The 22,999-nt window shown below is 41.8% G+C and overlaps 1 protein-coding gene and 1 pseudogene across 3 annotated transcripts in view; one reads left to right on the top strand and one right to left on the bottom strand.

Moving 5' to 3' along the window:
- Positions 1-762: 762 nt before the first annotated feature.
- ANAPC5 (anaphase promoting complex subunit 5) overlaps positions 763-22,999 on the top strand; it is a 35,441-nt gene continuing 13,204 nt past the window's right edge. Inside the window, exons 1-8 of one of the 3 annotated variants that reach the window (XM_045163084.1) lie at positions 763-1,071; positions 4,601-4,680; positions 5,104-5,213; positions 6,065-6,257; positions 14,519-14,585; positions 17,037-17,138; positions 18,124-18,314; positions 22,622-22,703. In XM_045163084.1, coding sequence (XP_045019019.1) covers positions 865-1,071; positions 4,601-4,680; positions 5,104-5,213; positions 6,065-6,257; positions 14,519-14,585; positions 17,037-17,138; positions 18,124-18,314; positions 22,622-22,703 — 1,032 coding nt within the window. In that variant the 5' untranslated portion in view covers positions 763-864. Of the gene's footprint in view, positions 1,072-4,600; positions 4,681-5,103; positions 5,214-5,800; positions 5,954-6,064; positions 6,258-14,518; positions 14,586-17,036; positions 17,139-18,123; positions 18,315-22,621; positions 22,704-22,999 lie in introns of those variants that run through there. The other 2 variants (XM_045163086.1, XM_045163085.1) reach the window with 2 other exon arrangements.
- Positions 9,775-11,931, bottom strand: LOC102391924 (annotated as a pseudogene).

Raw genomic sequence — 22,999 nt, 5'->3', positions numbered from 1 at the left:
GTGAACTCCGGGGGTTGGTGAGGGACAGGGAGGCCTGGCGTGCTGCGATTCTTGGGGTCGCAAAGAGTCGGACACGACTGAGCGACTGAACTGAACTGAAATAGACATTCACCACATGGAGGTGGTATTATCTTCTATTACGCGTAAGAATACACGGCTACTTGCAACCTGACCTCGCTGTCTGCAAATGGCATTTGTGAAATTCTAAGGGGGGAAAAAAACTTTATTCACGCATTAAAACAGAGCTAAATGAAACTTCCGAACTTTGAATATAAAATTAACCTTATCAGTTAAATACAGATTTTAAATGTGCACGTTTAATTTCGTTGCTTTTCCTTTTCTTTTCTTTTTTCTGTTCTTCGAACCCGCGACAAGCGGGATCTTAGCTCCCGGACGCGGGCCCCCTGCAGGGGGAAGCTCCCACTCTTAACCATTGGACCGCCGGGAAGTCCCTAACTTCGTTGCCTTAATCTCAATCACTTTAAAATTTAATTTTAATTATTTTCAAATTAAATGAACAAATGGTCAGCCTCCTGGCCGTTCAGACCTTGAGCAAAAGCGTCGACTCTTTCACTTAGTGCCAGTCCATGTCTACCCGGAACCTGCCCTCCTGCAAAAGTTTCTGTAGGGACTCAGTCTTTAGGTGCGCCGCCTTTGCCCCACCCATCACGGTATTGTTGGGCATTTTTATTGGCTATAGAGCTCTGGTTTCGTTGCTCTGATTGGTCATCGGCGTGCCGTCGCGAGGCAGTTTCCTGGGATACGCCGCAGGCCAGGGGAGGCCTAGGGGAGGTTGTGAGGTTCCCTGAGCAGGAATCCGGCCGGGGCGCGCACCGGGTCTCCTGGACTTAGTTCGTGAGCGCCATGGCCAGCGTCCACGAGAGCCTCTACTTCAACCCCATGATGACCAATGGGGTGGTGCATGCCAACGTATTCGGTATCAAGGACTGGGTGACGCCGTATAAGATCGCGGTGCTAGTGTTGCTGAACGAGATGGGCCGCACGGGTGAGGGCGCCGTTAGCCTCATGGAGCGGCGAAGGCTCAACCAGCTGCTCCTGCCGCTGCTGCAGGTGAGGGTCTCCGGTTCATCCAGCAAACCCTTACTGTGCACCGGTCTGTGATGGGACAACTCCCTGGGGGCTGGGGGCACGGGGGTTTATCGGATACTCTCTCTGCCCTTTTGGACCGCGAAAAATATAGTTATTACCACCAGCTAACACTTAGCACTACCAGCTAACACTTAGCACTTACGATGGACCAGGCACTTTACATGCATTTTTCTGGGCAGGTTTATATATGACTCCAGCATTTATTAGCTGAGTGACGGGGGAAAGAGTTATTTTCGCAGATCCTCCGTCTTATGTAGAATGAGGCTTCATGTAGGCTTGAGCGTTGGAGACACAGGTACCCTAGAGGTACCTGTTAGAGACGCTGTACCGTAGAGGACCGTAATAAGTGGTAACAATGACAAAAAAGTAACAGCCAACATTGATCACTTACTGTGTACTAAGCACTTGATGGGCTTCCCTGGTGGCTCAGACGGTAAAGAATCTTCCCACAATGCGGGAGACCCGGGTTCAATCTCTGAGTTAGAAAGATCCCCCCTGGAGAAGGGAATGGCAAGAACCCATTCCAGTATTTTTGCCTGGAGAATTCCAAGGACGGAAAAACCTGGCGGCCTATAGTCCATTGGTTCGCAAAGAGTCGGACACGACTGAGCAACTAACACAAGCACTTTACATGCTTTATCTCCCTTTGCAGACTCAGATTGTAACTCTACTGCTTACCTGCTGTGCGACTTGGGCAAGTTCCATAACGTGTTTGGGTCTTTGCTTTTGCTCTGTAAAATGGAAAACAATGAGAGGAACTGTCATGTGATGGCTGTGTTAAGTTAGAAAATCCATGAGAACATTTTACAGTGTTTGCTAAATCACTTCAGTCGTGTCCGACTCTGTGCGACCGCACTGACGGCAGCCCACCAGGCTCCGCCGTCCCTCGGATTCTCCAGGCAAGAACACAGGAGTGGGTTGCCATTTCCTTCTCCTTTACAGTGTTTGGCACATAATAAATGCTCCATCAATTTTAGCTATTTTCATTTTAATCTCATGCACTTTCCCTTAGATCAGTTGTGGTTCTTCCATTTATTCGGGTGATTATATGAGGGACATCTCTCTCCCCTACTAGACTGTAACCTCCATAAGGGCATTACTTTGTCCTGTTCTTTCTCACCTTGTATCCCCAAAGCCTAGTACACTATAGTTTATAACAAGCTTTTTTTCAATTAAGAATTTTTTAAAAATGTGGACTGTTTTTTTAAGTCTTTGTTGAATTCGTTACAATATTGCTTCTGTTTTATGTTTTGATTTTTTTGGCTGCAAGGCATGTGGGACTGACCAGAGATCAAACCCACACCCCCTGCATTGGAAGGCAGTCTTAACCACTGGCCCACCAGGGAAGTCCTTATAAAGGGCTTTTTTTAATCCATCACCCTCTTTGGGGCAGGGGGAGGAGTACTGAGGACACAGATTAAGTGACTTGCCCAATTAGTTAGATAAAAGTAGCAGGGTCTCTAGAACTTGCAGCTCCCAGTCCTGTCTCCATTACTGTTATAAGTTTAGAGCCCAAAAAACTAAAGTCTGTCACTGTTTCCATTGTTTCCCCATCTATTTGCCATGAAGTGATGGGACCAGACGCCATGATCTTAGTTTTCTGAATGTTGAGTTTTAAGCCAACTTTTTCACTCTCCTCTTTCACTTTCCTCAAGAGGCTCTTTAGTTCTTCTTCACTTTCTGCCATAAGGGTGGTGTTGTCTGAATATCTGAGATTATTGATATTTCTGCCGGCAGTCTTGATTCCAGCTTGTGCTTCATCCAGCCTGGCATTTTAATCAACATGTAACATCTAGCTAAGTTCCAGCCTTTATTATTTGCTTATTGTTTGACTTTAAAAATTAGCTGATTTTTAACTACTCAACTAATACACAAGGATTCATTGTAAAACTTTAAATGATACTAAAGTTGATAGAGTGGAAGTTTATGGTTCTTTTGTAGGCCTTCTAATCCTGTTTCCTCTCAGAGATTATCAGGGTTCATATTCCTTCATTCAGCTATTAACATTTACTGAGTAACAGTTCAGAATGGATCTTTCTAGACCTTTTGCTATGTATATGTGTATATAGATAGGTTGATGCAGATGATTATAAGTATGTATACTTATATCCTTTTTGTTTAATTCTGCATTTTTTTTGTTTGTTCATTTTACATAAGTGCTACTTCTATGCTACAGCTTGTTCCTTTCACTTAGTAGGTCTTGGAGATCATTCCATGTCAGCATATTTGAGTAGATTTACCTCATCCTTTGTAATGGCTGCATTGTATTCCACAGTGAGAAAAGAAACATAATTTAACTCATACTTTAAAAAAATTAAGCAGTATTCTTTTTTTTGCCATACTTTAAGGCATCTAGGATCTTAGTTCTCACATCAAGGATTGAACCCATGCCCCCTGCAGTGGAAGCCAGAGTCTTAACCACTGGACTGCCAGGGAAGTCCTTAATGCATACTTTTAATTAATGTTAAAATTTATAGATTATAACTGTGCTATTTATTGATGGCCTTATAGATTCTTGAGTTTTTCTTCATTTCAAACGCATGGGGAACATACCTTTCCCAGAAGCGGGCTTGCTGGGTTATCCACAACTGAAAGTGACATATGTACTATCAACTTACCCTCCAAAAGTATTCAGTGTTCAGTTGTAAACCTCAGCTAGGTTGAAATCTTCCTGATAGCTGAGGTCACATACTCTCTGTCTCTAATGATACCTTTTATGAACTTGGGTAGATAATATGACTGCCTACCTTCCAGTGTTTTGGAGGATCAAATGAGATTATGTTTCTGAAAAATAGGACCCGTGTGTTAGTATATGTTCTCCAGGGTACAGAACAATTTGAATTATTTTACTTAATCGTTGCCACAAACATGGGACGTTATTGTTATCTCCATCTTACTGATGAAGGGCCCAGGGAGGCAACACCTTTGCTACAATTACCAAACTGAGAAAGAAAGAACCTCAGACTACAGATTCTATGCCTTTTTTTTTTCCATTTTAAGTCATTCCTCCAACTAAGAGAGAATGCGTGCAAATGTGAAATATTGCTGTAGTGTTTTATGCAGATAGGTTTTTTTTTTTCCTGCTTCCTGGTTTGAGATTTCATGTTTGGAATAACTTTAAAACAGAAAGGTTGGATAGGGGAGGGAGAGGGATAAATTGGGAGATTAGGATTGACGTATACATATTACTGTACATAAAATAGATAACTAATAAGGATGTACTGTATAGCACGGAAAACTACTCAATACTCTGTAATGGCCTATATGGGAAAAGAATCTAAAAAAGAGTGGATATGTGTATATATGTGTATATATACATATGATTCACATTGCTGTACACCTGAAACTCACACAACATTGAAAATCAACTACATTCCAATTTAAAAAAAGAAAGCAGAGAGGTTGATAAATGAACTCATGTATGCAGCTGTTTATCAATCTCCAGCTCTTTAAAATTTTTCTGTAACCTTTCACTCTCTCCTTTACCCAGGGCCCAGATATTACACTGTCTAAACTTTACAAATTAATTGAAGAATCTTGTCCTCAGCTGGCAAACTCAGTGCAGATCAGGTAAGCTCCATTTTCTTCTGTATATATGAAAAGATGTCAAAGTAGATGGAAATTAGAAAATGGCACATGGTGATTATTTCCTTAAAAAAAAGATATCTTTGTTATTCTAGCTTGTTTTCCTAAGTACCTTAATTTGATTTTTTAAAAAATGGATAGCATTAAACATACTGCTTCAAAATTTATTATTTTGTATGGATCTACTTTGTTCCTTTTAGTTGTTGCAGAGAATTTCATTTTTATTGGCTGATACGCTACTTTGAGAAATTTTATAATCAAGAAAACATCAGCAATGATACTTTTCAGAATATGGGGGTGACATTTTGGATTTTCAAATAGATTCATTTTTGGTGATTGTGGAATATGAAATGTGGGAAGATATTCAAAGGGCCTTCCTAAAATCCTTACCTCATTTTTCTTGTTCAGAATCAAACTGATGGCTGAAGGCGAATTGAAGGATATGGAACAATTTTTTGATGACCTTTCAGATTCTTTTTCTGGAACTGAACCAGAGGTTCACAAAACAAGTGTAGTAGGTATGAAATTCTTCTAAGGAGAGCAGAGAATATTTTCACTGAAGTGAATGGCTCTCTGAGTCACATCTGTTGTTAACTCTGCTATAATCTGAGCACAGGCAGTGGGGATGTTGGACATGTTTTATCCATTGCCTTGCCATTTTGATCTGTGTTTAAATAACTGTCTCATGGAAAAGCATCTTCTGTTTTGTCTACTGTCATCAGAGTATTAGACTGATTGTGGAGCCTTTCACGGTTTCTCAGCTGCTTCCCACAGTCCTCTGCTCACTTGTACACATTGCACAACTAAGTCAGGGTCACCAGCTAAGGTTTTATGAAGAGAGTAAGAATAGATTATTGTTACAGTGTATAAGTCTAGGGTATACATGAAGTTTCCTGATGCTTTTCTGTTAGCTTTATAGCCATGCTCCATCCACCTGACTTTTCTTTCCTGGTAGTTTTTATGTTATTTACCATCAGTTATTTGTTGATCTTCCATGTGCCAGGCTCTGGACTTGAAGAGAGACTGGAACCTTTCTCTTAAGGCAGATTACATTCTTGTGGTTGTGGGGAGAAGGGCGGGCAGATAGTAAAAAGTAAACAAATACAATAACTTCTGATAGTTGTAACAGTCATGAGAGGATACATTGGCTGGATAAAAAGTGGAGTGTGGGTGGGAGGACTGAGCTTTTAATATAAAGAGAAAATCAGCTTCAAAGGTGATGAAAGAACATTCTCTGTGGAGGAAACAACAACTGCAGGTATCTTTTTTTCAATTATTTTGAAGGAAGAATTGCAACAAATAGTCATTGACTTGGAGTCGCCCAGTTTTTGAGTTAATGCCGTTGCCTGGTCTGTGTCTTGTTTTGCAGGCTTATTTCTGCGTCACATGATCTTGGCCTACAGTAAGCTGTCTTTCAGTCAAGTGTTTAAACTGTACACTGCCCTTCAGCAGTACTTCCAGAATGGTGAGAAAAAGACCATGGAAGATGCTGATATGGAACTGGCGAGCAGAGAGGAGGGCGAAAGGAAAATGGAAAAAGAAGAACTTGACGTATCTATAAGGTAACTTGGGTTTCTCCAGCGTGAATCCCTTTCCTGTGAAATAGCGTCATTACAGGCACAGTAAATCCTCATTCATCCAGAGTTTCTGCATTGGCTGTCATCTTTCTGTCCCTCCAGATCCAGGAAGTGGACCTTTACAGGCTGCATCGGTTAGTTTCTTCCCCTCTAACTTCTGATTGGGAGGCACTGATGGGAAATCCAGAGGGTCGAGGAGAGTAAGGTCAGAGTGTTGATTCACTGGTTCCCTCCCTTCGAGGTCACGGTGGACTGGGTGTAGGGTCACCGCCTCCATCAGGTGGCCTGCTCTGCAGACCTCAAGGGTCTGGTTACTGGGAAGGTTTCCCAGGTTCCCTCCCTTCAAGGTCACGGTGGACTGGGTGTAGGGTCACCGCCTCCATCAGGTGGCCTGCTCTGCAGACCTCAAGGGTCTGGTTACTGGGAAGGTTTCCCAGGCCTGGTGCGAAAGGTGGCCCACTGTTCCCAGCCCTGGGGACTGTATTACTCACTATGGCTTCTCCATCCCCTGCCACTGTTTCTGAAAGTGGTCCTTTATTAAACTTATCTCATGTTACCCTATTTGAATATGCCATTTGTTTTCTGCTGGGATCCTGAGCGGTAGTTTAGTGTTCATTATATCACAGTGAATTAACAATTGATTAATTCTGTGAAAACTTATAGAGTGCCTCCTAAGGTTTAAGCCCTGGGGATGTGGTGGCACTGTTCAGCTAGTTGTTCAAGCCCAAAGCCTAGGTGTGTCCCTGGGTCCTTCCCGTCCTTCACCCCAACAGCCAGTCCTTCTGCATATCCAGCCAGAACTTCCTCCACAGTATGTTTGGAATCAGTTCACTTCTCTCCATCGCCACTGCTTCCCCGATGGTCTCAGTACCTGGTCTCTTTCCTGGATGACTGCTCCAGCCTCCTGGCTGCTTTCCCTGCCTTCATTCTTATCTCCTTACTCTCAGTTTTTCCTGAAACATCCAAGGAAACCATCACGGATGTAAATCACACCACATGTTCTTATGCCCCAAACCCTCCTTGACTGTCCATGGAATTCAGACAGAAATTGGAGTTACTGTGGCCCTGGTACCTGTCTGATCTGGTCCCTGTCATCTTCCTTACCTCTTTATCCTGCCTCTCCCTTCACTGTCAGAGTCTAACAGCTCTGGCTTGATTTCAGTTTCTTGAATACGCCCAGCCAAGCTCTGCCTCGGGGTGCCTGGTGTACTCTCCCTGGCTTCTCACCTCCCTCCCTTCCTTTCACCATTGGGCTCCCATGACCTCACACAGGCCTTCCCTGACTACGTGTATGAAGTAACCTCCATCCTAAGTACTTCCATCTTCTTTCTTTCCTTCATAGCTCTCCTCAGTAAGCAACCTTTTGCATTTATTTACTTACTCATTTATATTTGCCTTTGTACTCCATCAAGAGTTAAGACCCTCCTTCTCTGTTATATGTCATCTCCTTTTCCTCAGAGCTTGGCTTGCGGTGTCTGAATATGTGTTGGACGAATGAGAATCAGAACATGTCGTCCAATGAGACATGTCCAGTGAGAGAATCAGAACATGTCGTCCAATGCCCGCACTGGTAACTGGCCCCATAAAACACTTCGTGTTGACTCCCTTCCCTTTGCTGTTTCACATCCCCTCTCCCCAGCTGTTACCTGGGATCACCTCCCAAATAGACCACTTGTGTTTGGAGGGAAAAACGTGTGTGTGTGTGTGTGTGTGTGTGATCTCAGGGAGCCCACGGTCTGGGGAGGAAGACTGACATGGAAACAGATAATGACAAGTAACAGTGTGTTCAGAGCTCTGAGAGAAGCAAGCCCCCACCTGCCCTGTATAGACTGGTCAACCCCCTTGGGGGCTGGCAGGTATAGCCAGAGAATATTTCCCTGCAGTTCCTAGGAGTGGCCTTTGTATGGTTATATGATTTGCTCAGCACACACTGGGAACAAGAAAATTATAGTACCAGTGAGTACTTGCAAAAACTCAGACTTGCTCACAATGCTTCTTGTGGAGTGGAAAGGCTGAACCTTATAGAATTGAGTCTGGCTCTGGAGTCAGACCCCTGGATTTGAATTCTGGCTCTTCCACTCCCTACCTTGGGCAGGTCACCTTCTCTGTACCTCAAATTTCTAACCTGCAAAATGGGGCTTATGTGACCGCCTCAGAGGATTGTTGTGAGAATTAAATGATAAATCTGTATAAAGTGTTTAGAACTGTGCCTGGTATATAGTAAACATTGGACAAATGTATGCTATTCTTTTTGAAATTTCTCTTTTAAGAAGCTTCCAGAAAACAATATGATCTCTGTCCTAGCTACTTTATATGCTTTTAAAGTAGAAGAATGTCAGTTCTTCAGAAATGTTAAAATTCAGACTTTTTTAATTAGGTTTGACTTTCTCCTAAATTAATCTGATTTACTTAGGTCTAATTACATTGTTTTGATCCTGTTCTAAGAATTCATTTGTGTGTAATGTAACAGTATGTCTGATGTTAAGGTGTATGGTTTCAGAAAATGGTATGCATTCAGTAAACTGAATTTCATCACTGAAATAGAAGAAATGTATTTAAATGTTATTCTAGGGAGTTCCTTGGTGGTCCAGTTGTTAGTACTCGGCGCAGTCACTGGTTGGGAAACTAAAGATCCCACAAGCTGCACGGTGTGGCCAAAAAAAAAAAAAGTCCCATTACAGAAGAACGTGCAGACTTGACATTTAGCTTCAGCTTTTCATTTGCTTATTGTTGTTACGGGGCAGCATTTGTTTCCTGCAATAATAGAGGAGGCTTATAGGGTTACACCGTGTGGGTTTGTAGCGGAGACTATTAGTCGCTGGAACAACATCTTCTCTGTGCTCCAAAAAGGACCTAACAGAAGTCCTTTAAAAAAAAAAAAATTATTCATTCATTTATTTTTGGCTGTGCTGGGTCTTCAGTGCTACATGGACTTTCTCTAGTTGCAGAGAGTAGGGAGTGGGGTGGGTGGGGAGGGCTACTCACTTGTTGCTATTCATGGGCTTCTCATAGCAGCGGCTTCTTTTGTTGCAGAGCACAGACTTCAGGGCCCAGGGGCTTCAGTAGTTATGGCTCCCGGGCTCTAGAGCACAGGCTCAGTAGTTGTGATGCGCAGGCTTAATTGCTCTGTGTATGTGGGATCTTCCTGGACCAGGGATCAAACCCATGTGTCCTGCATTGGCAGGTGGATTTTTTTTTTTTTTTCAACTGCTGTTGCTCAAGCAGCTGTGCTCAGACAAAACAAAAACAACCCAAATGATTGAGGTTAGAGAGAATACAAAAGAACGATGCTGAGAGCTGGGGTGGGGAGGAGGCACATTCTTCTCAGATTAGGGCCACCTGTGCACTCTGCCTTCTGCTGTCTGTGGAGTTTGCTTCCTCCCGCTGGGCTGTGGCTTGCGGGTCTAAAATCCATTCTCCACTGGGCGCCGGAAGCTGCAACCACTGCTGTCTGTTGACGAGGCTCGCCTGTTGCCCTACCGAGGAGGTGCAGGATGGAGCCTCAGTACCATGGGTCCGCCCCGTGCTGCTGGTTGTAGAGCTATAGTTTGATCTGATCTTTGATCTGACTCACAAGGTTCATGGACAGCAGGATTCCCACCAGCTGCGGGATGGCCAGGCCCAGTGCCACACCACCAAGTACGAAGAGGTTGCTGTGTATCCAGTTGACCAATCTGTCAATACAGCCATGGGTGTAGATGACTTGACTAGCTTCCGAGTAGTCAAAGGTCTGCATACCTTGGCCACACATGGTGTTGATCACTGCCTGGTTAGGGGTAGCAAGCAATAGGAGTAATGCACAGAACAGTGCTCACGCCTGGGGTTGTCTTCTGAACAGTTGAAGTACATGTTCAGGGACCAGTCCTTATAGGAAATCCCTCCACAGTACTTGAACTCCTTCTGGCCAAAAATCTATGAGGTTCTGAAGGTCCAAGTCATCTCGGTAGTGCACAATGGCATTATTGATAATCTCACTCACTTTGCCCTGCACCTTGTCTGAGAAGACGAAGCCCAGGACCCCAGCTGCCAGCTGTAGCAGGAACACAATGGTGGGACAGAGGGAGAGCGTCTGCAGGAGGCAGATGTTCTCGCAGAGAGATCATCTGATGCAGCCGCAGAAGGTGAGCAGGAACCTGAGGATGCCCACCAGGATCAGCAGGATGGCCAGGTCCATGGCCAGGCAGGCCAGCGCTGCCTCTGGGGGAGTAGCTGTTTGTCTGCTCTGGTGCTGACTGAATGGGGTACCTGGGGTGGGGGGGGCACTCCCAGAACTGTCCTCCTCCCCTGGTGGGGGACTCTTCAGTGTGGCTAAAGGTTACAGGGAGCAGTACTGCCCTCCCACGGGGAGAACACGAAGGGCCCAGAAGGGTCTGTGGCCTTTAATTTGAGGAACTAACAACTTAAGAGCCTTTATTCCCAGACTTGAGAGAGGAGGAACCATCTTCACTCCAGAAAAGAATTAGAATGGCATTAGGCCCACTGGCTTTTGCTGATTCTATTTCCTGGACATTTCGTGTAGAGGAATAGGAATGGAGGTTGAGTTTCTCTGGAACAGAGCGAAGGGAGGGCTGAAGCCTCTGGTTAGTCTTTGCACCCAGAAGCCTACCTTCTTCCCTAGACACACTCTAAGCCTAAAATGCAGGTGGATCTCAGAAGAAGAGCTCGGGGAAATCCAGGTGAACTGGCTTGGGTGGCCAGGCAGAGTAAACCTCCAGGATTTGGCTAGAGGGTGGCTGCCCTATTAGCTCTATAGCTTCTGTGGGGAGGAGGGCTGAAGGGCCAGGGGTGAAAGAGGCAGAGGAGAAAGGGGCTGGCAGGCTGATTCTTTACCACTGAGCCACCAGGGAAGCCCCAAAAGTCCCTTTTAACTAACAAAAATTTCTAACAAAAGTAGAAAGTCTTTGGTGTTTCTTCACTTGTCAATGATTTAATAAAAATCTCCCAACTTCATTAATTTATTCGACAAATGCTTATTCAGTGCTTCTGGTGGGCCAGGTACTGTGTTAGGTGCTGCACTGTCTTCATGGAGGAGAAAGTCCCCGTCCTCGTGGAGTTTACATGGGGAGGGTGAGAGGGGAGTTGAGAGGTAACTGCATTAACAGGTAATGTAACTTCAGGGTATTGCAGGAAAGGAATACCTAGGGCTCGAGGATACAGAGTAACTGTGGAGTGCTGTCAGGAAAGGGCCCTTTAAGACTGGGAGCTTGCTGACAGAGGAACCAGCCCTGAGAAGAGTTGTCAGAGCATATGCAGACTCACAGCTCTCAGGACAGGACAGACTGACATACCGGAGGGACAGAAGGAGGACAGTGTGGCCTGAGCACGTGAGGTCAGGAGGAGGGGCCAGGTCACCCCTCTGGTCACATACCTCCAAGCGTTCAGGTCCTCATGGCCTTCTTGGGTGTTTTGAAACTGTTCCCTGTCTCAGTCCTTCCCCTCCCCTGCTTTTGTTTTGTCTCTGCCCTGCTCAGGAATCTCCAGAGACAGAGTCTCCCGGCCTGGTATCTGAGGTGTTCCCCAGTTGACCTTTCTGACCTCAATTTCTGTTCCTCAACTTGGGTCCTTTACCCCAGCCATCCAGCTCTGCTCGTATCCCTCCAACAGGCCGGGCATTTTCCCATTCTGTCTTATTTTCCTTTCCTAGAATGCCTTCTTCCATCCTCATCATTTCTCCACTCCTTCCCCACTTTTAAAGTCCTCATCACTCCAAGTGGAGTGGTTTCTCCCATTTCTAATGCAGAGATAATATACATTCATTCATTCATTCATTCATATTGCTTACTGCCATCACGTCACATGGGCTGGACTTAGCCTTCACTAAGACCGTGAGCCCATTAAGACATTGTATTTTCAGGGACCTAGACTTGTGTTTTATGTGTGCCCCGGCTCCATTTGTTGATTGTTTAATCCTGTTGTATTTTTTAAATTTCAGTTATAGTGGGTGATTTAAGCACTTTAGAGGAGTTCCCAGAGTCCTTTTGAAAATCAGATGAATGCAATGCACTATCCTCGCATTAAAAATGTGTATTTTGCATGCAGTTTTACAAGGTTCATGGGCTCCTAAATCCCTTCATAGGCCCAGGTTAAATGTCTTTGATATACAGCCACTTGTAAGTCTAAAATTCTGTCTCAGCTGGTAACTGGATTCATAAACAAATTTATTTGTGTCCTTTTCCTAAATGAATAACACCCTTCCTAAACTGAATACCTTTGTGGCCTGTTAAGAGTTACTTTCTCTGGCATGTATTTGAGGCCCTGAGGAAGCACAGGAGGAGTCAGTAAAAGGATGGTTTGGGCGGTGGTATTATCACTTGCTTTTCCCAACCTTGTTCACTTTGGCCACTGTTGCCACCATGGAAAAAAGTGAAAAGTGAAAGTGAAGTCGCTCAGTCATGTTCAAGGCCAAACTTGATCTTCATTTATAGTAAATCTATTTGCCTTTATTTGTAGCTTTTTGCTTTGTGTGATTTTGGTTCTATTTTATTAACTTTTATTGTTCTTGTGTCCTTTATTAACTACCTCAAATTTTTTGGGGGGAAAGGGTTAAGTAAATAAAGCATCTGGTGACGGTGAGCATCATGGACCTTAGAGGAGGGTGGGCCGGGAGCAGTGTATCCCATTTCATCCAGATCCTCATTGGCCTCTAGCCTTTTTGTGTACTGCCGTATTTATTTCAGGACTTGGGCTTACTTTCTTTGAGGGATATGTTAAGAGAAAAAGGCATCTTATTGCCCAGACACTTCACTCTTTTTCTGTTTGAGAACTTGGCCTATGAATTTTCTTTCCACTTCCCTCTAGGTCACTGTTGTTTCAGTGATCTTTGTTGTACCGGGTCGGGGCTGGTCCTGGGCATCTCTGATACCTGCAGAATCTGATACACTTGCTGCCTTGTGAAACCAAGAGAATATTAGAGCAGCTTTTCCCAGAGTATTTTCTATGGGGTGCTAGCCCTTCTTGATAGATGTGAGGAAAGAATTCCTTGTTGAGATGAATTTGGTAAATGATGCATTAAACAAAAGTGAATAAAGTGTCTCTCTATTGGATTTATTTAATGTGTGACTTGAATCTCCAAGGAGGAGAGCGTATACAGCTGTCCCCAAGTGATTTAAGCTCAGCAGCAATTTTTTTTCTTTTAGAATACCCATTTCCATATTGTTTGCATGAAACAGTTTGAGAACTGCTGTATTAGATAGAGTGCTTATAGAAATATTGTTGAGTAAACATTAATTTTTATATCTATTATAATCCTGTATTGAGAAGGCATTTCTTCAGAATCATGTGGCAAAAGGGTACTATTCATACCCTGTTCTCAAAAATAAGACTGTGCATGCATAGATTTCTCAAGTTTAGATTTTTATCAGTATATATCTTGTTTATTTGTTCTGTATAATCTCAGCTTCTAGGCAAATGGTTATTTCTTAGATGAATCCTCTTGTTCTTGAGTACAGCACCGTCTTATATCTGTAGTGAAGTGTGCAAAACTATTCATTTATCTCCCAAACTCTGAGTGCCCATTGTGCGCCTGGGCACGGACTGGGTGTTCATATACGAATATATGAACAGCCAGTGTGGTGGTGCTAGATGCTATGACCCGTGTTTCTGCGAGACAGTGGGAGCTCAAATGAGAGATGTCAGGAGAGATTCTTGGAGGATATGGCACTTCAGGTATTCTTGAATGATAGGTGGTGCAACAGTCCAACAGTAGATAGAAGAATGGGCCTTGCAGGTCAAGGAAATGGCGGGTGTGCATCTTGGCATGATAGGAAATTGTAAGGAGTTCATCAGGGCTGGGGTGTAGATGAGAAGGCAGGAGAGAGAGGTAGGACCACTCAGGAAGCATTGCACCTGCCCTGCTAAGCAATGTGGGCTTTATTCTGGAAGGCAGTGGGATTCCCCAGAGGGGCTTTAAGTCAGGGATGATACACTTGCGGCACCCGGGATCCTAGTTTCCTGACCAGGGATCCAACCAGCATCCCTTGCATTGGAAGCAGAGTCTTAACCACTGGACCACCAGGGAAGTCCCTAGACTTGCATTTTAGAAAGATCATGCTGGAGGCTGTATAGAGTTGAGATCTGCTTATTAAATCATGTAAATTTTATCAGGACATTCAGCATCATTCCTAAGAAGAGAGAATTAATTTTAAAAGTTTTTAAGCTTTTCTGATGAAGAATCTATTTGACTTTGTAAGCATTACCATTTTCACTATTGTGTAATTCTTTATTGTTTTTACTTAATTTTTTTCCAGAGAAGAAGAGGTATCTTGCAGTGGGCCTCTGTCCCAAAAACAAGCAGAATTTTTTCTTTCTCAACAGGTAAGTTGGTTCTGTGGTTTGTCATATATATATTTTTTTAATTCTGTGACATTATTTGTTGTTGCTGTTCCATTGCTCAGTCGTGTCCGATTCTTTGTGACCCCATGGACTGCAGCACACCAGGCTTCCCTGTCCTTCACCGTCTCTTGTCATGACATATGTTTGTTATGTGAGTAGGTTTATTAGTAAAGCGGCATTATTCTTACTCTTGGTCCTTTTTTCTTCACTAACAATGCAACTGTAGCTATATGTCCCTCCCTATTTTGTATGTGATTTTATTTCTCTATTAGAGTCGTAATGCATGTTCATTTAGTAATGGTGTGTGACTAACACAGCCCCAAAACGTGATTTGGAGGACTTACTACCCTTCTCCCAACTTTTCATCAAGGACATTTTCAAACAGAAATAAAATTGAAAAGCCTTGTACAGCGAAGACCCACATACCCATCATCTGGGTCCTACAATTAATATTTAGCTCTGTTTATCATATATCTACCCTTCTAGTCACCATTTCATCTAATTTTTTTGATACATTTCAAGTTGCAAACACCAATACACTTTAGCCCAGACATTTCTTACTGGTGTTTTTGAACCTACTTTAGAATTTTTTTTTTTGGTAATACAAGCTGAACGTTTTTCTTTCATGTTTTCAGCAAAGAATTTTGATTTTTGCTCTATTTTTAAGTTTCCTCTAATTTTATTATTAATTTTCTTTCTACTAAAAGATGTAATGTTTAGATCTAGATGCAGATAATAGAGTCACCCCTACAAAAAAACCCATCTTGACAATTGGTTACCTGTAGAGGAGAAAGCTGGACCCTCACCTCATCTTTGCACCTCAGTACTTTACAGGTAGATTAAAGGCTTCACTGTAAACATTTAAAGTTATAATTAGACTAGAAAGAACTCCATATTAACTTTTAACTGATCTCTGGATGGGGAACTTTCTAAACATAAAAACTGTGGAAGAAAACATGTAGGAGATCATTTGATTTTTTTCAGCATAAAAATGAAAAATGTCTGCATGTTAGTACATGTTCTGACAAAATTAAAAGTCAAACAACAAAATGGGAAAAGGATTTGCAATACATATGACAAAGGATTGATACTTTTGCTTTAAAAATGGTGTTTTCAAAGACCAGTTGATGATGAGACAAATGTATAATATATTATAAAATGAAAAGGGCAGATAGTAAAATGATATATTCTAATTTTGTTAAAAAAGTGTGCATGCTGCTGCTGCTGCTAAGTTGCTTCAGTCGTGTCCGACTCTGTGACCCCATACACGGCAACCCACCAGTGTATATGTATAAGTACATACACACACAAACACACATACATATACCCACACACAGAAAAAAGACTGGAATAAGATACACTGACATAAAAATGGTGTTATTTCTGGATGGAGGAGTAACAGATGATTTTCTGTGTGCTTTTCTGTTTTCTTCTGTATGCTTTTTCATATTTTTGGAATCTTCTGTAATGCTACAATGAATTAAAATGGAGTTAGAAGTTATTGTTAATCAAAGAAAAATTTGTCTAGGTAAAATTGAAGTGTCTATAACCCAGTTAAGTACTAATCATTAATTTAGAAGTAGTTCTCTATGTATTTTATATAATCGTTGCTGGTAGCATCCATATGAAACAGATAACCAGGAGAAGGGCAAGTGTGTGCTGTAAGGCTCTTTGCCAGACTATGAATACATACTTCTGCCTTGAAGGCACTTACAGTCTTGGGGTGGGGTCAGCTAGCACTTGTAATATAATTTAATAAGTACTGCAGGAAGAGTTAGTGCAGGGGGCTTATAGGAGCATGTAGGTACTTATGGGAGAAGCAGGTGGCTGAAATCTAAACTGGGCCCTGAAGGGTGAGCAGGTGTTTGCATGGAAGAGTATGTGGGTGGGGTTGGTGGTTGCGAGACGTAATTCCAGGAAGAGGAAACAGTGTTCTGCAAGGTCAAGAGGAGAGTGTAGGAGCTTTCTTGGTGGCTCAGTGGTAAAGAATCTGCCTGCCAATGCAGGAGACACAGGTTTGATCCCTAGTCCAGGATGATCCCACATGGTGAGGAGCAACTCGGCCCTGCGCCATAACCATTGAGCCTGTGCTCTAGAGACTGGGAGCCATAACTACTAAGCTCATGTGCTGCAACTACTGAAGCCCAAATGCCCTAGAACCTGCACTTAGTGACAAGAGAGGCCACTGGAATGAGAAGCTGCGCACCGCAACTAGAGAGTAGCTCCCACTTGCTGCAACTAGAGAAAAGCCTGCACAGCAACGAAGACCCAGCACAGCCAAAAATAAATAAATGAATAAAATTGTTAAAAAAAAAAAAAAGAGGAAAGTGTAGGTGCAGAAAAGAAAGTAATCAGATGATGCTATTTAGTATATGGGTCCATATGTTTATTGGTCATTTCTTTCTACTGAGAGTTGTCATTTTTAACTTTCAGGCTTCTTTGTTGAAGAATGATGAGACCAAAGCCCTCACTCCAGCTTCTTTGCAGAAAGAATTGAACAACTTGTTGAAATTTAATCCTGATTTTGCTGAAGCGGTGAGCCTCTTCCAGAATCTGTTCCTAAATTAGAAAGCAGGGACAAGACTGTTGAATAGTTGAGTAAATGTGGATTGGCCCGCTGACCTGGGTTCTTGGCAAGAAATCCTGCGGTTGGCACGTAATTGACTTAGCCTAGGCTCCTCCCCCACCCCAGGGGCCCAGGAGGGATTTCTTCAATCTATTGATGTTCTCTTTCATTCATCATCTCTGATGTTGTGAATTATGGACAGGGGATGAAGGAGATGACAGACTGATTTTTTTAAAGTTTGAGGCCCCAAAATTCTTTTTTCCTCTTTTGTAAATGTTTTTGTTGTTGTTCTTGTATATATTTAAGTTAAAATAATTCTATTCCTTATTGAATTTTTATCCTGAGAACTTTCTTAATAGCACCTGGGTTTTGCCATCTGACTTTATTCACATGTAGAAATACATCTGCTTTCCTCCTTAGTACCTGGAATCTGCCTGCTGAAGGGAGTTTTAATTCAGTGAACCAAACAAAATGAAAATAGTGTCAAAATAGAAGATAATTAACTTCTAAAACTAATAAACTAGTAAAAGTCTCACTGGGTTTTAACTTGGACATTTAGAAAAATTGGTTTTTATATTTGTATGAATTCAGGTTTTAAGACCTTTTTTTTTTATACTGACACAATTCCTTAATATCTAAGCTAGGTGATTCCCCCTCCATCCTCATGTATAATCCATGGATCCTAATATAACCAGTGGATGAATATTTAGGACAAAACTCTGACACCCATGCTGGTGGAATTCCCTTTATTTTGTTTGGGGACACATTCTGAGGGAGAAACCACCTACTGTACCTTAAGTCTATTTTATTCTGCCTGTGGGGAAAAGATTAAGCTAAACTGTGACTTAGGAGGGTAGGGGATACGTGGATGTCTACAGCCAGTGGACCTCTCTGAGTTAATCTAACACAAGAGGAACAGAACATTTAAAATATGTTGAATGTTCCTCCTTTCAGCACTACCTCAGCTACTTAAACAACCTCCGAGTTCAAGATGTTTTCAGTTCAACACACAGCCTTCTTCATTATTTTGACCGCCTGATTCTTACTGGAGCCGAAAGCAAGAGTAATGGGGAAGAGGGCTATGGCCGGAGCTTGAGATACGCGGCTCTAAACCTGGCTGCCCTGCACTGCCGCTTTGGTCACTAGTAAGTGTATAAACTTTTGTCCATGTAGAAATTGAAGAAACTATCTCTCAAATGTTAATTGAGATGTGTTTTTAAAAATAGGCTGTATTTGACTTAAAGAATGAACTTAATGGTTACCAGAGGGGAAGGGTGGGGGGTAGGGATAGTTAGGGGGTCTGGGATTGACATGCACACATTGTCTGGGATTGACATGCACACACTGTTTTTATATTTAAAATAGATAACCAGCAAGGACCTGCTGTGTAGCAAAGGAACTCTGCTCAATATTACATAATAATCTAAATGGGAAAATAATTTGAAAAAGAATAGATACATGTATTTAATAGATATATAACCAAATCACTTTGCTGTACACCTGAAACTAACACAGCATTGTTAATCAACTATACACCAATATAAAATAAAAAGTTTAAAAAAGATGCTGTATATTTTTTAAAAAGGAGGAGGAGGGGGAAGAAAAGAGAAAAAGAGATTGTTCAACCTGACCTTGTCAATAACTTGCAAAGAAGGAAGCTTTTTCCACTGAACAGAAGATAATGAAAGAGTTTGCCCCCTGGAGTCACAATTTAGCATTACCGTCTAAGTGCTTGGCCTCTTGCTTTACTTCTAAGAACAATGGGCACTGAATTAAAAGGAAATTAGGTCATTAGGCCAGAAATTCCCAACAGGATTTTTCAGAGGAAATAATGGATATGTAAAAGTTATTTTCAGTATTTCAAAAAGCCAAAAGGAAGCTGTGCCTTTATTTGACAAAAGACTATGTGGCTTGCCGAAAGTCACATGTTTGTGGTTTTGGTTGGCATTCGGGGGCTCAGTGAGGTGACACTGACTTATGCCATTATTAAGGTATGCCTATGATTTTAATAAATAAAAATAGGGAATTGATCAGTTATTTTACTAATATTTAGTACATAGAATTAACAGGATAGTCTTGCAAAATATGGAATCTATTTTGAAAATAATGAAATAATGTGAATAATGGTGAAAAGGTAGGAAATTACTGATAGTCTCTCTGCCTCCCTATGGCTTTTTCCCATTTAAGAAAAATTGGTTTCTGTCACAGGCATCTTTGAGTAGAGACTAGAGTGTATTTCTAAAAGTGTAGTGTCCAAAGTTCAAGAACTGAGACTTCTGCACCTTGCTCTATGGCCCAGGCAACAATAAGGAAATTCTATTAACTTCTGATTGTCACATTTTTCAAAGGGACATAGACAAGCTGGAGCTTGCCTGGGGTACAGTCTTACTGGAGGCATTCAAAGCCATGCCATATGAAGAGTGTGGGAAGGATGTGAGAATGTTTAGCCTGGGAAAGAAACAGTTTAACCAAGCGTGTATTTGACATCTTTCTGTAGTGAAGGTTGTGTGAAAAGGACTTAGATTGATCAAGGGTATGACTACTAGAGGAGATTGAGAGCTGATAAGTGCCAGTTAAAGGGCAAAACATTTTTGCTGTTTATGAGAAGGAGATTTCTTTGTATAGAACCTTCTGAGAAAGGTGTCAGCAGAGTGCTCAGGTGTGCAGTGGGGGTGACATTCAGCGAATTCAAGCCTCATATTGATACTTGAGCCAAAAAATGTTTAAGGCTACTCTGAACTCCATGATTTTGTGAGATTCCATATTCTAAGAGTCAACTTCTTTTTGTCTGCCCAGCTTTAGTAACCTCTTTGATCACAGCCTTTCATGTTTTATGTACTCGTAATAAATAGCAACAGCATTTAAATATTTGCCAATAACTTGTTTCTGTGTTACACACAGCTTGCCCTCGCATTTGGAAGTTTGTATGTAGTCTGGTAGATACAAATAATAAGTCTGTTGATGTATAGAATTTTTCTGTGTTTGCAATATTATCAATGGATAGGCAGCTAACTGTATGGAATCAATTACTAGTTAATTTCTGATTTACTCAACTCCAGGCTTCTTTATTTTTAGTCCTGGAGCTATGAGACTATATAATTACCCCTGAGCTAATAGGATTGTGGTAATTTCTTTTTTTTTTTTTTTAATTTTTTAATTTTATTTTTAAACTTTACATAATTGTATTAGTTTTGCCAAATATCAAAATGAATCCGCCACAGGTATACATGTGTCCCCCATCCTGAACCCTCCTCCTTCCTCCCTCCCCTGGTAATTTCTTAAAAATCTATGTACTAGGCCTTGTTCTAGGTGCTAAGGATACAGCAGTGAAAAAAAGAGGAAAAAAAAATGCTCTGTTCTCATGGAACTTCCAATGGGAAAAGTAAATAATAAACACTAAATTTATCAGGTAGTGATAGATCAGGATAAGGGATTAAAGAGCGATGGTGAGTGCTATTGTTTTCATAAGTAACACTCTTCTTCCAGATAATTGCACTGGTCTTAATCTTCAATTTGTAAAATTTCTGTTTAAATATTAAGGCCCTTCCTAACCTGTGTTAATATTTGAATAGAGATTTAAATAAAGGATTTGAGGGCGTGAGAAATCTGTGTGTGTATTTGGAGAAAGAGTATTCATATCGCCTAGGACAGCAAGTACAAAGGCCCTGAGGCAGGATTTACTTGGCATGTTTGAGGAGGAACAAAAGGTGTGGTCAGGGTGACATCAGTAAGGGGGGAATAGAAGAGAATGAGGTCATAGAAGTGGCAGGGGTCAGAGCATTTAGGGTCCTGTAGGCCCAAGGAAGGACACTGGCTTTTACTCTGAATGACATAGGAAGCTGTTGTTAGAGGCTACAGATCTTTCTGCTCTGGCATTTTGCAAACAGTGTGACAGCCAGCATGTTTCAAATATTTCAACCAGTTTGCTTCTTGCTCTTTAATGAAAATTTTTATCAGAGGCATTTCTGATTAGCAGCAATGCAAAACCATTGGTTCTTCAAGGATTTGCCAGAAACTTTGAAGTTTCTGTGTTGGTAATCTACTTTTTCTTCCTCTCTGGGAAGAATAATCTTTCTTTAGTCCTGTTTTAGCATCCTATCTGTACAATTCTCCCAGAAGACTTTTTCTAAACACAACATAACTTATTTGGTCATCAGATGTTCAGCAAAGTTAAATTGACTGGCATTTATAAGGGGCCTCTGTGTGAAGATATACTTCCTGCCTTCAAATAGCTTATTTTCTGGGGCATCTTAGCATTAAAAGGGATTTAAAAGAAATATAAAATAGGTAAAAATGTTTCTTTATCCAAATAGGTAGTATTGAGGAAGAATTCAGCTCTCCCTGTTAAAATTAATAAAATTAATATTGCTCTTATTGAAAGAAAATTTTGCATATAATTTTCCCTACATAAGTGATACCCATAGAATTTCTGATTCTATTTTGAGATCTCAGTGACCCAGCATTTACAGAACTTCTGTGACTTGCCACTGGCAAACTCCAAGTTTAAGACATCTCTGGTGCCCCCTGCAGGTTAAAGAAATAAAACTAACATTAAATAGAGGGTGATATACAATAGTATTAATATTTAATTAAGCACTGCAAGCAGATACCATTTCTATGGACTTTTTCAGAAGTGAAGGCTCAGTGGGGCCAAGAATAGTTAGTTGACTGAATTTTCACAAAAGTTGCAAGGCTGGGGGAGACACCCCAGATAGAGAGGAACCACATGAGTAGAAAAAAGAAATCTCAGAAGTGAAAATCTTCCAAATACTTTTCAAAACTAGTTTTGAAAAAAATTATAGAAGTATAAAATGCCATAGTTCACAAAATTTTTCAAATAATGCTGAAAGGAAGGTGATGAGAAGTAAAATCTTACATCCTCTCCTTGTCCCTCCTCTCAGCAGGGGGGGTGTGTGTGTGTGTGTGTGTGTGTGTGTGCACGCACGCACGCACTTAGTCACTCAATTATGTCCAACTCTTGCAACCCTATGGACTGTAGCACCCCAGGCTCCTCTGTCCATGGGATTTCCCAGGCAAGAATACTGGAGCAGGTTGCCATTTTCTTCTCCATTGGATCTTCCCAACTCAGATTGAACCTGTGTCTCTTGCATCTCCTGCATTGGCAGGAGGATTCTTTTAATGCTAAGCCACCCAGGAAGCCCTTAGCATTAGACAACTAAAAAAAAAAATCTTAGGAGCTGAGATAGGGAAAAACCAGTACTTCAGGTCCCTTTTAGTAGAACTCCACCTTAGAAGGGACATGTTCTGTATCTCTGTTGTTAGTTTCTTTTGCTACGGGGATGGGGGTGTCTCTGAGGAGGAAGCCCACGGTTTCAACTTCCAACCCAGAGGCCTGCACGCTGGTGAATTACCATACAGATGACTTCCTGTTACCGTTGCTTGCACATGTTTGCGGTTGTTAATGAGTTATTAATGTTCATTCTGTCGTTAGTCAACAGGCAGAGCTTGCCCTGCAGGAGGCAATTAGGATTGCCCAGGAGTCCAACGATCACGTGTGTCTCCAGCATTGCTTGGTGAGGCCACCCTTCTGCCTTGGAAGTTCTGCCCGTGGGTTGGGTTGTTGGCCTCTGAAAGGCCCCATATGAATTAGGTTGTTTTGCAGTTGGAAGGTCCTCAGTGGTGATGGGAAACTAGTTAGATGGTCAGGGGGATTCAGGAAAGACAACCCAACTGTATTTATCTTTTTAAATTCTTGACGTCCATTTTGTTTGGGGGCATTTCTTGTCTACAAATTTAAATGCAGTTTGCCACGCAAAACTGTTGCACCAGACACTGGCATGAAGGAAATGTGTTTGCAGCACCTGGTAAC

Source organism: Bubalus bubalis, chromosome 17, assembly GCF_019923935.1.
Source record: "Bubalus bubalis isolate 160015118507 breed Murrah chromosome 17, NDDB_SH_1, whole genome shotgun sequence".
Lineage (NCBI taxonomy): Eukaryota > Metazoa > Chordata > Mammalia > Artiodactyla > Bovidae > Bubalus > Bubalus bubalis.
The sequence above is the reverse complement of the archived record's forward strand: the minus strand, read 5'-3'. Positions and strand labels throughout refer to the sequence as shown.